Source organism: Taurulus bubalis, assembly GCF_910589615.1.
Source record: "Taurulus bubalis genome assembly, chromosome: 1".
Classification (NCBI taxonomy): domain Eukaryota; kingdom Metazoa; phylum Chordata; class Actinopteri; order Perciformes; family Cottidae; genus Taurulus; species Taurulus bubalis.
The window spans coordinates 12,288,558-12,302,089 of NC_136589.1; the positions used below are offsets into that span (position 1 = coordinate 12,288,558).

Sequence of the window (13,532 nt, forward strand, 5' to 3'; positions counted from 1 at the left end):
GTAATGAGACTGAATCCTCCGTTGTAAATGAACAGTGAAGCCTGTGTGGGACGTACAGTGGACTTCATACTCGAGAGGAAGAGAGCCGCTCTATGCAGCCACACAACCCCCCTGCTCTCTCTTTGCCCTCTATCTCAGCTACTGGACTGAAAGCTGTGCAGCAATGAAAAGAGTCATTGTTTACCAGGAAGCACAACTCCATGACAACTGCAGAGGCTTTTAAGGGAGCTCCTACAAGGGGGGAAATCAAGCGCAAGTGGTTCTAGCCCTAAAAAAAAATCAAAATGCGGGAACTTTTTGTCCACGCACCATGACACAGCTAGACATATTATAGAAATAAAGCCCCGGGTTGGACACTTGTCTGTGCCGCTGAAGCGCAGGAGGGCCGTGTGCACGAGCCCCGTGCTGATGAAGCTTCGGAGGATGGCGATTCCTGCTGCAGGGCTGCTCTTTCCTCCCTCTTCTTCCCTTCAAGGACTCCCTCTGTCTCCCCTCTCCATCCCAGGTGACCGTAAACAGTACAGCGCTCTTAGAGACCGCCACCTCTTGACTCCCCCGCAGTCGCTCTGCTCCCAACACAACCGCCTGGTGACCGGGTCAAGGTCAATAGGTAGGAGTTTTTTTTTACTGTTTTCACATGCTACGCAATGCCTTCTATTTTGTTACAAACGGCTTTCTTTCAGAGCTTGAAGTGTAAAAATAAAAAAAATAATCAACCCTTTATCCCACTGACCCCGGCTTGACAGAGAGAAAAAAAAAGCATCGTTCTCATGCAGGCTTTAAAAGGCCTCAGGATGCGCTAATCTTACAATCGCTCAGATTAAAAGCAAAAGGGATATACACATGGGGATTTTGCCCTCAGATGTACGGAGGCGTTGCCATAGCAATATAAATCAGGATGGAGCAGCCAAAGGTGAATGACTGAGCAGAGCGAGTGTGTAGGAATATGAGAGAGCCGCCTCTCTGGTGGCTTATTTAAGTTATTTCAGACAGAAATCCTCTAAAACTGTTCACCTACAGTCGGTCGCTGGTCCTGCAGCCCGAAAGTAGACCGAACCGGAGCAGTTCAGACAGCCTGATGCCCGCGAACGTCACTAACGACCGAGATAAATGCCAGAATGAGTTTTAAATGCAGCATTACTGACAGGATTATCATCACGGGGAGGAGCCATTTATTTTAACATACTAGAATGACTTCATGACTTTACGATGACTATGTGGTATTTCTTTGACGTCATTTCTTTTTTTTTAATTAGGTACTTTATTTTAAGATGCACATTTCATAAAAGGCTATAAATGCTGCTATAACACAGACTTAGTCTATTATAGTTTTACAGTTTCCTAATTTATGTTGTTTATATGTTCTATTCTTTTTTTTTTTTATTACTTTTTACTGTTTTTGCACTTTATTACAGTACATTCACTTTATGTCGGACAGAAGAGAAACAATTTCAAATCCTCTGTATGCTTGCACAATGGAAGAATTGACAAATAAAACTGACTTTGACATATATTTATTATTAGAGTATGTATTATTTATACTTTATCCAGTTCTATATTTTAAATGATTGTCAGTTGTTGACTACACACAGACGTTGATACAACCGTTTACGATATTAACGTCCATATATCTTTGCATGAATGCCCTGTGCCATACTATGACATTCTGTATTATTTTTACTCACACTCATTTTATTTCCATCAGGTCCTGGTGATGAACAAGAGCTGGTGATGAACCCACAATCCTCCTTTTCTTCCCAAATGAACTTTACCAAGTGGAAACCACCAAACCTTTCCTCATGGAAATAAATCCATATCAAGAGTTTTTTCTCATTTGAAATTAGTAACAGTGCTATCTATTTTGATGCATAAATGACATGTACAAGGTTCAAAAACAGCTTTATTAGCGTCAAGGCATGTTGTTCAGTCCCTATGAACCCTCTCACCTCAACATGTGGGATTTTTCTCCATCATTTCTGGTGTTAAATTATAATTTGTACATTATCCTAAAAAGCTTATGTCAGTGAATTACTGTAAAGGACACAATCTGTGCATACAATCAAAACCAGGAGAATAAAAACAATTTTACAAGGTGTTTTTGCATTGTGTGTGCTATCTGTTAAATACTAATAGTGACATCACAAATGATCTTATCAGGTGGAGTCTAGTCCCACTACTGCATAGTAATACCTCAATAAGACAACAGCTGTTCCTAACATTCATATAGTTTACACTTATAATTACTCTTTCACTAAATCAAATCTGGTCTATTTATTCTTCAGGTTCAATAAAAACAGACTTTCAGTTCCTGAATGTAGTTCTTTTGGCTCCATAGTTCCTGGAACTGCTTGGAAAAGGGCTGTTTAGCATAGATGACATTTAACAGATTCATGTGCATCTCAGGATCTCTAAATCACTCACTGTGTGGACTGAAATAAAGCTAAGGACCTTTTCTCCCCCTTAACATCGCCATCTCTGCACTCAGTCCTCCGTTTTGTTTGCAGGGTCCTTACGAGCGATGATCTTGTACACGCTCTCTCTGAAGTCACTGTCGGAGGTCAGGCGGCGAGCCGTTTCCCGCAGCTCCTCCATGCTGCCGCCATCAGCACTGGCTACGGCGAAAGACTTTGAGTGCTTTACTGCAACAGCCATGAGAGCGGAAAGAAAAACATTAGATGCGTCTATACGCCTCGTAATACTAAGCCTCATTAAATAATAATAACAAAAGTAATCGTATTACATGTCGAAAAAGGTCAGGAAGAAAAATGGCATAAAATGCATGACTTTTGACATGTATACGATTACTTTTTATGACCTTTTTTCAATAAATGTGGATGAATTCAGTCCTAAACTCTGAAGTGTCCTTGCGTTGTGATAATGGAGACTCACACCAGTGGCGTCTGGAGGCTCTCCTCTGGATCCGGCAGCTCTTGATCCTGCGGGCGGCGGCTTTGTGCAGATACACAGCGTTCTTCATTATTGAGGGAAGCTTTGCCTCGATCGCCGCTGCACAGATACAGTCCTCAAAGAATCCTGTTTAAAAACACGCACGCACACTATCAGGCCAGAGCCGCTCAACACATCTTGTCCTTGAGATGAATGTGACGGATTTATTTATTATGAGTGAAATATTAGCGGTGAAATTTTCAGATGGACAAAACTAATTTAATATAAAAAATAATCTAAAAGGCAAAGTCCACTTACTTTTTGTGTACTTATGTGTCATTGTACGACTCAATATTAAAACTTTTCAAAGCTAAAATGCTCAATCAATTCCCTTGTTCCATCTTTATTTGGAGATTTGATTTTTTCTTTAAGAAACTATGAATAGATCATCTTGAGAAATTAAAGCAGGCATTTTGTGACATTTCATAACCAAACAATGAATTGAGAAAATAATGATTAATTGCAGCCCTGATAATGTAAGGCTTGATAACTTCTAGGGATTACATTGAATACAATAAAAATTAAAGCTTTCTGTGGATTTAAGAACATTAAACATGTTTCACCGTCTTTAACTTATATCTGCTGAACATGATCAACATGTGATACAACCTCTTTCCAGAGGAGGGCAGTCACGTGTCAGATCAGATTATGTACTTCTTATGTACTTATGTACTTTGTGTGTGTTTAAGAACATCTGAAGCTGTATTAAACATGCTCACATGCATATTTGTTTATCTATTTTACTGGCACATCCTGATGCCATGCTGGCTGCCCTCCTCATGTGGACTAAATGGCGTCCTGCAGCACGTTGACGTCGGCTATGAAGCTACAAGTGAATGCACTCACTCCTCAGCTGAGTCACACCGCCCTTCATCTTCTCGTCGGTCTCTTTGGTCCGCTCCAGTGAGTCCAGCCCTTTCTCCAGATCCTGCAGAGCCTGTTCAGCCTGATTCAGTCTCTTCTCCAGCTCTACCCGAGACTCTATCTCCGCCTAATGCACACAGGGAAACACACACACACACACACACACACACACACAGGATGTTAAGTGGGTTACATCGATATACTGATTCTGGATTTGGAAATATTGTGCTTTTAATGATAAACTGAGCTGATGGAGGAAAGATTTTCAGCGGCTGAAGAGGTCACGGTTAATTAAAATTCAAACTGTCTCATGATGTTTGGAGACAGCACTCAAAAGTATTTCCATTGTTCAGGATTAACTGAAAGCCGCACTACAGGCTTGTCGCCCTTCATAGTTACGCAAGACATGAATTTCAATACAACAATAGTGACTTATTACACTGAATAAATCCGGAGTGTTAGCTTCAGCCCATAGGTCTGGAAGGAAGACAGAGAAATTTCATACAGAGAAACGAGGAAGAGGAGAAGACAGTGAGCTGGTATCCAGTAGATGTAACAAGAGAGGAGCGCGCCAGACTCAGTGGTTACAGCCATTTGGTTTGTACAAAAAGACTCACCTTAATTATTTGTTCAAGCAGAGCAGTAGCCACAAATACTGAGGTCACGTCCCCTCTATTTTTGAAAATTATTATTAAAAACGGACACATTGTGTAAGTGGATCTCTTAAAGGCTCAAACAATTTAGAATTTTTTCAGAAAAACTGAAGGATTAAATGTTGGTTTTGAAAATGCTCCTACTTCTTAAGATAAATCATCCATTAAAAAAAAATTAAAACACATTGAATTAACTATATTATTTGTAATATTATTATGAATGTGAAAACAGGGTTGAGTACCTACTTTCAGATGTAGAAGTATATGTGACAAAGGTTTGGAAACTATCTTTACACCTTCATGTTGGGAAATATTAATATATAATTGAGCAGAAAGACAGGTGCATTTATTGTACCTCTTGTAGAGAGATGTTTTATTGTATGGTTTACAAATCTTACAAAAGCTGAAAAGGCCTGAAATACGTGTACAAACTCACTCATTTTCAGCTGCCATTACAATAAATGTGTATCAAGTTTATTACAATAATTAACTGCTGAGGTTGAGTCATACTGGGGATTATGTAAGGTCACGAGACTTCTTGTGCCACGAAGAATAATAAAGCTGCAACAAAGCAAACAGGAGCTCAAGACCAAAATAAAGGAAGTTCTCCCAGTAGAACGATAGCTGAAGAAATAAACCTGGCAGCCGAATAATATACGGCCACCTTTGACCTGACTTTGAGCAGCGTTTTGTTGCCGAGTCATCAAGCCGAGAGCAACCGAGTCGCGCTTCGTTACCTTGAGCTCGGCCTCGGTCTGCTGCTTGTCCACAGTGAGCTGAGAGAGTGACTGCTGCAAGGTCCGAGCCTGAGAGGAGTAGTACTCCCTCTCCTGCTGCAGGACTTGAGCCCGCTGGTCGTTCTCCCGGAGCCTGGATGACAAACGCACAACAACAATAACAACATCATCATCATCATCATCATGCACAACATAACACATAGGAACGTCATGCATATCTTTATCCTAACGAGAACCGGGTCAGAACTCAGATTTTGGTGGTTTTAAATGATTTTGCCGTTATTTAAACCCCTTTTTAAAGCTCTAAACTTAAGCTGGAAAGCCGGTAGGTTGCAGAAAAAAAGCTGTAAATAGTTCTGCTGGTGTTCTTTCAGCTTCAGGACTGCGTAGCTGGATGCCGTGCTGTGCTCACTGAGCTCTACGGGACACAGATGAATGCACACAGACACACGCCTGGAATTTGATTTCAAGGTTATAACAGGAACCAGAGAACTTTCCTTGAGACACTTATAACAAAACAAATAAAATATAAAAATTCATGACAAAATGAGATAAAAAAAAAACTGTTGTTTTGCAAAACAAGTGTGCATCAGTTTGTTCTTGCATTTGGTATGAAAACTATTCTGTATGATTATGGTTTTATTTTTCCATGCAGCTGTACGTGTCAGTCAGAGGAGGAGGTGGAGATGGAAGTGAGAGCTCGTGGAAACATAACGTTAGGGCTCATACACTTCAGTGTTGGGACCAGAACATTAGTGCTGCACAGTCGATAGCAGCTGCCTGTAATATCACTTACTGGTGCTGATCAATGGGGCTGGTTGTTTAGGGATCAATACACATTTCCACTAGCAGTAACATCCTCTGTGCCATTAGCACAGAGGATTCCTGGAGTGTTCGACCCTTTGGGTGCCAAAGTGAAAGTATGAAAAGTCTGTTGTACATAACTGGTCTAGTTCTGTCACGTTGTTCGATTCTGGCTCTAAATCGTCACTCACTTGTCGCCAGCTTGCTCCTTTTCCTTCAGCAGGATCTTCATTTGCTCCTCGATGTGTCTCAGGTCCTGCAGCAGGTCCACTTCTCCGGGATCCTCGCAGTCCTCCGGCTCCCTGCAGGCTGAGCTCTCGACCTCGGTCTCCTCCTTCACCCCCAGCAGCTCCAAAGTTCTCTGCTTCTCCTGAGAGAGCTCCTGGAGGACAGAGCACAGAGTCAGACCCACCAAATCTCCTCAGTGGAGAGGAATTTACGGGAAGTTGAGCAATCATTCCTTACACATGTCCAATAATAATAATAAATAGATAATCTTCCTGTCTATTTGAACGAAAACAATATTGAGTGTGTCTCACTTGAAAGCTCTGGAAAAAAGACCTCGACAGGTTTTTCTTTGTCATTAACAGGAAGGAGTTGTTGACGATGTATCTTTTCCAATACATTTTCATTTCTTTTTTAGAGGCAGCCCCTCTGCTTAAATGTCTACAAGACATAGTTGAATTATTGAGTTATCTAGTCTAGTTATAATATGCAGAAAAATTTTAAGATCAGTTATAAACTTTGTGAAAAAGATGATACGGTTTGGACCGGCTCTGTCCAAAGGTCACAAAATCCGTCGCAAAAGCTCGCTACTTAACATCTTGTTTGGTTAATCCGTATAAAAACTGAAGTATAGCTAAGATAGCCAGCGGCTGGCTGCAGCTTCATGTTTAACAGACGACAAACGTATCTTGTACTCCTTTAATTCTTGACTTTTGTTGTGATCACAATCTCATTCCCACATGGCTCTAATCCCTCCCACAGGCAGTTGCTTCAATGTAAAATCTATTACATTACGTGAGCGAGATAAATGGACAACCTCAAGGGGTTGTTTCAGCGGTTGTACATCAGCAGTTGTAACATTACACGATCTGAGTCCAGCCAGAGTCCTCTCCACTTCATCAATAAGGGACTCTTGTTACACAGGCCACTGCTTCTTTCTTATTTATTTATTTGTTTCATACCTCGATGGATTTCTGCAGCAGGACGGTTAAATTGCTCAGCTCTTCCTTTTCACTCTCGACACCTTTCAGGGACTGAGCCGTGCCGTCCAGGTCTCTGCCGCCAAACACACAGAGGAAAATAAATCACATTAATATTGACAGACTTGTGAACTGTATCACTTAACATTACCTGGAAAATATTCTCTTACACTTTGATATGCTCCTGCTCCGCCTTCAGCTCCACCACCACCTCCTCAAACTTCATCTTCTCCTCCTCCAGAACCTGGTTCAGACGCTCCAGCTCCTGCAAACAGCGCGAGTGGAGGGTTACGGCTCCAGCCTTTAAGTGTAAGGATGAACTAAATGAGCTTGATAAACCAGAGCAGTGTGGCAGCACTGAAAGTATGAATCGATTAATCAGGTAGTTAGACAGGAAACGATTCAGAGAAACTCACATTTCTGATATTAAAGTCATAAATGTACGAGACATTTTTTCTTCTTCTTATGAATAGTCCCACTGCACAGAAATGTCTCCTCAAAGTCTAGATGCTTTTGATAATTTGGTGATTATGGGCTAAAGGTTTGAGCATTTCCTTATTCTATAATCTGATTACCAAGTGTAACTGTATCAGGTCATCCATGTAGACATAATGCACAGCAAGTTGGGGTGTGATGAAGTTGTTCAAACATTGCAAAGTAATAAGACACAAATGTACGTAGTTTTTCTCATAAATTTGTCTTTAAACTCTGAGAATATTCAAGTCGTTTCCTCATAAATTGTGTTTTTCCTCGTACATTTACAATTTATAAAAAGGTCTCACCTCTCTTTGTGCCCTCTGATGACTGAGCTCCTCGGTCTCTTCCATCAGTTTATCTGGAGAAACAAAACCTTTTCATGGAAACGGTCTCAGCTTGTTAAACCTTTAGAAAACCTTTCCCATGTTTACCCAGATACTCCTGCTTCTCCTTGGTCAGCTGCAGCCCCTGAGCCTCCAGACTCTCGATCATGGCCTCCCCCAGCTGGGCGTTCTTCCATGTGCTGTTGGATGAACGCAGAGATTTAAACTAAACTAAAGCATGATTAGTAAATTAAAAGGATGAATCCCACTGATGTTGTGGATACTCACACTTCTCCTCTGAAGTTGACATTTGGGATTGAAGGATACATTCTAAAGACTTCAGCAATCCTCTGACTTCTATTGGTCGGATTCTCATGAAATCTTATACGCAGTATTATGTGAGGATGAATTATAATTTTTAATTATATTGATGATAAACACTTTGATATTCAGACTTTTCTTCAAACGCCATCATCAAGTGAAAGTTTCAATCAGTCCAAAACTTTTATTTATGACCAATTACCTGCAAAATGAATGACATTCCCATCAGCCTCAGCTGTATGTTGTGCTTAGTGCTAATTAGCATTAGCATTAACGGTTTAGTTTACATGTCAATGCTGTCAGCGTTAAGCTCAAAGCCTCAACTCTTAAAAGCTGCAGCAGACAAAGTGAAATGTAATTTCATAAGAAATTGTTGAACATTCTTATTTTGGTTGTTAACAATCAGACACTGGGGCACAATATAGTGACAGCTGTGGTTGAAGCGGGCCTTTATCTCTAACATTTACAATTTTAAGTCTCAAATTTAAGCTGAACACTTCTGACAACTTTGGGATTGTCCAATTTCTCTACAAACAAAAGCTTCTGCCATCAACAATCTATAATCCAATGAAAATTCAAACGGAGAGGCTTTAAGAGTTATGTAGTCTTTGTGTAATTCCTCCAGAGGAAGAATACTCACACTTTCCCTGACTCCTGCAGCATCTCCATCCACTGGACCTGCTCCTCCCCAGACTCAGCAGCCAGCACGATGGTGCCCTGGGGGACGCACACACAACATGCAGCAGGTTGTCGATAAAGGGCTCAGGCTGTAAAATATCTTTGGGCTGCTGACACAGTAAACACTTATGTAACACTGTTGTGTCCCAGTGTGCAGTTAAGTGCGTCCCATTTGTTGCAGGATTAGGCTGATGTCTCACATCAGTTGTAAAAGTACAATTTAGAAAGGTCCGTTTCCGCCTGGCTCTGCAAGCTGCTTTGTCATGCAACCAATTGTGGCACTTAGTGCGTGTCGTGTGTTTGCATCGATGTGTTGTCCATCTTAAAAAGCGATACTTTAAACTGAGGCTGATGACGTAACGGAGGAGAGTATGTGTGACAGGATCAGGGTCTCACAGTGAAATCTTCCAGGTTGACCACGATGGCGAAGGGCATGCCCATGTTTTCATTGGCTGACACCACACATCCTCCCAGAGGAATGACCCCCTGTGGCAGAAACGCATTGCGTTATTTATGATGCCGTTTCTGGATAATACAGGTCAAAGCCTTCTGTTCCTAAAAGCAAAAAGTGACTTAAGCACACAGTCAATCAAAATCCTCCTAAATCTTTATGTGTACGTAGTCACACAGAAAGCAACAACCACACATGTTCCAGCATCTTCTAGGTGTTCAAAGGGGATGCAGCGGCTCACCTTGGGGTGGATGTTGAAGTACCGGTTGGTCTCAAAGTTTCTCCTCTCGCTCTCCGCATAGTAGAGCAAGAAGCTGTCTTTGATGATGAAGAATCTTTGTACCGAGGAAGACAATGAAAGCAGCAGTGAGACAATCCTGCGGGGCTAAAAAGAAACCAACATGTTCCCCGATACATTTCAGTTGATGCTTCTGGCTCTGTGTAAATATTTGATTCAGCTCATCGATAACAAGTGACCTGTAAAGTTCCTGCTTTTTGCTGCTTCGGTTTAATTTTATGCTCGAAATCAGTTGTTCCCAACCTTTATTTCTTGTAACTCATTAAGACAAAGCAGCACTTCTACCCGTCATCTTGGTTATAAAGAGTGACTTTCACCTTCTCAGAATGTTTGATTTTAATTGAAATAAAGAATTATCAATTGATCTGCAGCAGAGGCCGAGATATCCTGACTTTAAGTTCCAGCTTTAAAACACACTTTTCTTCAAACCCCCTTGTGTCTCTTCTTTCTCAAACTCAGTGCCCCCAGTTGATAACTTTAGAAAGACGTTTTACGGCTGAGTTTTACTCTTTGCGATGTGTAAACTGACCTTAATGTGTGAAATCAGTGGGGTGGCGCTTTGACGTCCCCCAAAGGGAAGACTGTGCTGAGGAAGTTCATTTAAAGTCTCTGAGGGTCCGTCACGCAGCAAATTAGCATTTACCGAACAAATCCCACCACCTTTTGACCTTCGTGACACAAGCCGGTGGGAAATGTTACAATGAGTGAGCAACAAATGGACTTTCTGGATCCACCGTGTACTGACGTTTTAACGGTTGTATAAACTAAGAGCATGATCATGACATAAGGTATGAATCCAGGCATTGTAACATCCAAAGACACTCTGATATCAGGATACACTGACACTGGGATGTGAAAAGGAATGTGAATATGACTATCCTGTTGTTTTATAAAGGAACCCTCTAATTCACAACACAAAATCCTAAATGTTCATTCAGGAAGAAAAGATCAGTCAACATCAGAAATAGAGTCAATCAAGTCGACAAGTTTTATCAATCAGGAATCTAAACTTCTGTCAGATAAATCATTTTCTGTAATTTGTGACATATTTTCAACTGCAGCTGTAAAGCAAATAACGTGTTTTGCCCTCAGAAGTAGAAATAAATGTTTGTATACCTGTTGTGTCAAATCAAGTATTTTTTTCAAAATATATCACAGCAAAGATTCACTTTTAAGTATCGTGTGGCAATATGACCGTTCTCTAAGAATATTCAGCATTTTTGTCTGGAACGAGGAAAACCTTCTCCATCATGAACGTCACCTCTTTAAACATTAAAAGAAAAAGCTGATTTCCTGTCAGCATTACCTGTAGTTTTTAAAGTTAAGGCCGCTTCCTTAGTAGCGGAGAGGCCGAGTGTCTCCCCACCAATAGAAAGACCTACAGTATAAAGTGCTCCGTCTGGGGTTAAAGGATAAAGACCACAAGGTGACTCACACCTCCCCCTCACCTGCGGGACCACTTGGCCGACGGCCGTCCGAAGGGCCTCTTCCACAGCACCCCGTGCAGCTGCACCTTGGTGCTGATGTCCAGCGCTTCAGAATCCGACTGCTCCATGGACAACCAGGGCGAGAACAGAGAGTTTCTGGACGAGGACGAGAACATCCTCTCCGGCTTTCCACGCTCCGGGAGGTGGGGCAAAACTAAACAACAACAAAAAACTATCAATAGAATAAAAGCAAAAAACAATAATACAGTCAGTCGATAACAATTGATCGACCCGATGCATCGGCAGAGAGCTGCGTGGACAGCTTTAACACAAAGCCGGAAAAGCAGCAAACAAATCCCAATAACTCAGCAGGGTGGAATGATGCGGACGTCGATACGCTCATCGCTGGAGGCAGACTGACCGCACAGCGACACTCCACATGAAAACAGGGATGACGGAGGGAGGGAGGAAGTGGAGGAATACCGGGAGGAGACGAGGGTGGGGGGGAGAGAGCTTTAGGAGTGAGTTGCTAAATCTGAAGCCGGTCAATACATTCCAGCCAGTAAAATCTGTAATTCAGATTACTGCAGTCGCCGCGGTCTCCAGCTTTTGGCAGGTACGAACTCCCCCATCACTCAGTGCATCACTCGAATTAGCAGAACATTTGGGGCAGAGGCGTGGCTTCCTGGTAAAGAGGATGGAGAGTCAGAGCGGTTAACATGCAGCTCAGCTACGTTGAGTATCAGATTAATTTAATCAACATGTGTCGGAGTGGATGGACAGCAGATTATAAAGATATTGACAGCTCAGCCTCAACAGAGAAGTGCATGAGCCCGCAGACCTTCTTTTTTTTCACACGGGAAAACCATCGAATAGAATAACCCAGTTTGTTAAATATGTGACCGAATGGAAAAGTAGAAATCCATAAATTCTTACATTGATGAAAACAAGAAAACTTCATAGACGGCTTTTTTAATGAAGTGGCATCAAATGCATAAAAAAAATGAATTCCACCAAATCTAGGAAAAACAGAGAAGGCGACATGTTCATGCAACACTTTTTGATTAAATGATCAAAATATAGGAGAACATTTTCACCAGTTAAAAAACTTTAATTTAGTCGTCATAAAACACATTGCTTTACAACTGATTTTCACAATCAAAAGTATGGAAATAAGGCAGACTCATTCTGGAATGACAGAAAAAAAAAGAAATAGATACACCTACCCCCACTGAAACTATTACAAATATTGACTTGATCAAAACACACCTCCACTCAGCCCCAAAATGTACCGTCGTGTCTTCCTGTTTGTGTGAGAGAGGATGCATCACATCCACCTGCAGATATCCAGCATTAACGAGTTTCTACAGTTTAATTTTCTCAATTTATATAAATGTTTGATCAAAGATGTAAAAGTGCTGACACTCAAAATGTGATGGTCCTGTATTTTGAAGTTTCATGTTTAATAAAAAAAGTTGGAACCAACATTAGTAAGCACGAGGGACGAGAGTTAACATGATGAATTGTAAACTATTTCTTGTTTGTTTCTAGATTTGTGACAATACATATAATTAACTTAAAAGGACAGTTTCACAAGCATTTTTTTCCAAGTCTCATATGACTGAATGAATGTGATCCCAATGGAACAGATCAGGGACAGTTTAAAGTTGTCACAATGCAATCTAAAGTTAGAAGAGTTTCTATAAAGTTTTTATCTTTTGAAACGCAAAATAGTACAAGAGACAACATTTGGACTTAGGCATTTACCCAGTTGATATTTTCTCTTTAAATCATTGTATTTTTTATAACTTCTTTAAGAAGGTTAACACGTTGTTCCTTCATCCTCCAGAAGTATTGTGACCTTTTTTCTCTCAATCAGCTTCTTACTCGGAATGAAGTTAGAACTGTTTGTAGGCTGAGGGGGGAAGGTGATGTCACACAAACCATGCATTTTTAGTGTTAAGTGTTTATTAATAATAATAATAATAATAATAATAATAATAATAATAATAGCAGCAGCAGCTACGGATTTATTTTTCCTACACTTTGATTGTTGCTTATTTAGTCAAATATATGTTGATCTCATAGATCAATACTTGTGTGTACTATTATTTTAGGGACGAAAACTAAATTATGCACACAAACATGAATAGATCCACAGAAAATGTATCTGCAACAATTTTGATAATAAATTAATCGCTTGAGCAATTTTCAAACAAAACTCAAGAGTTGAAGCTTCAGGATTTCTTCATCCTCTGATAGTAAACTGGATATATTTGGAGTTTTTGGACTGTCGGTTTAAGACATCACTATGGACTTTGGACATTTTCCACAATGTACTTAGATAT

The 13,532-nt window shown here is 40.7% G+C and overlaps 1 protein-coding gene across 1 annotated transcript; it reads right to left on the reverse strand.

The window, feature by feature from the left end:
* Positions 1–1,563: 1,563 nt before the first annotated feature.
* Positions 1,564–11,360, reverse strand: plekhd1 (pleckstrin homology domain containing, family D (with coiled-coil domains) member 1; the record flags this gene model as incomplete). The annotated part of the gene is made up of 13 exons (XM_079230291.1): positions 1,564–2,639; positions 2,890–3,033; positions 3,793–3,937; positions 5,201–5,333; positions 6,196–6,386; positions 7,192–7,285; positions 7,380–7,474; positions 7,992–8,044; positions 8,118–8,209; positions 8,971–9,047; positions 9,405–9,494; positions 9,701–9,794; positions 11,206–11,360. The coding sequence occupies 13 exons, from the start codon at positions 11,358–11,360 to the stop codon at positions 2,482–2,484; spliced, it is 1,521 nt and encodes a 506-aa protein (XP_079086417.1). The 3' UTR covers positions 1,564–2,481.
* Between the last annotated feature and the right edge of the window lie 2,172 nt (positions 11,361–13,532).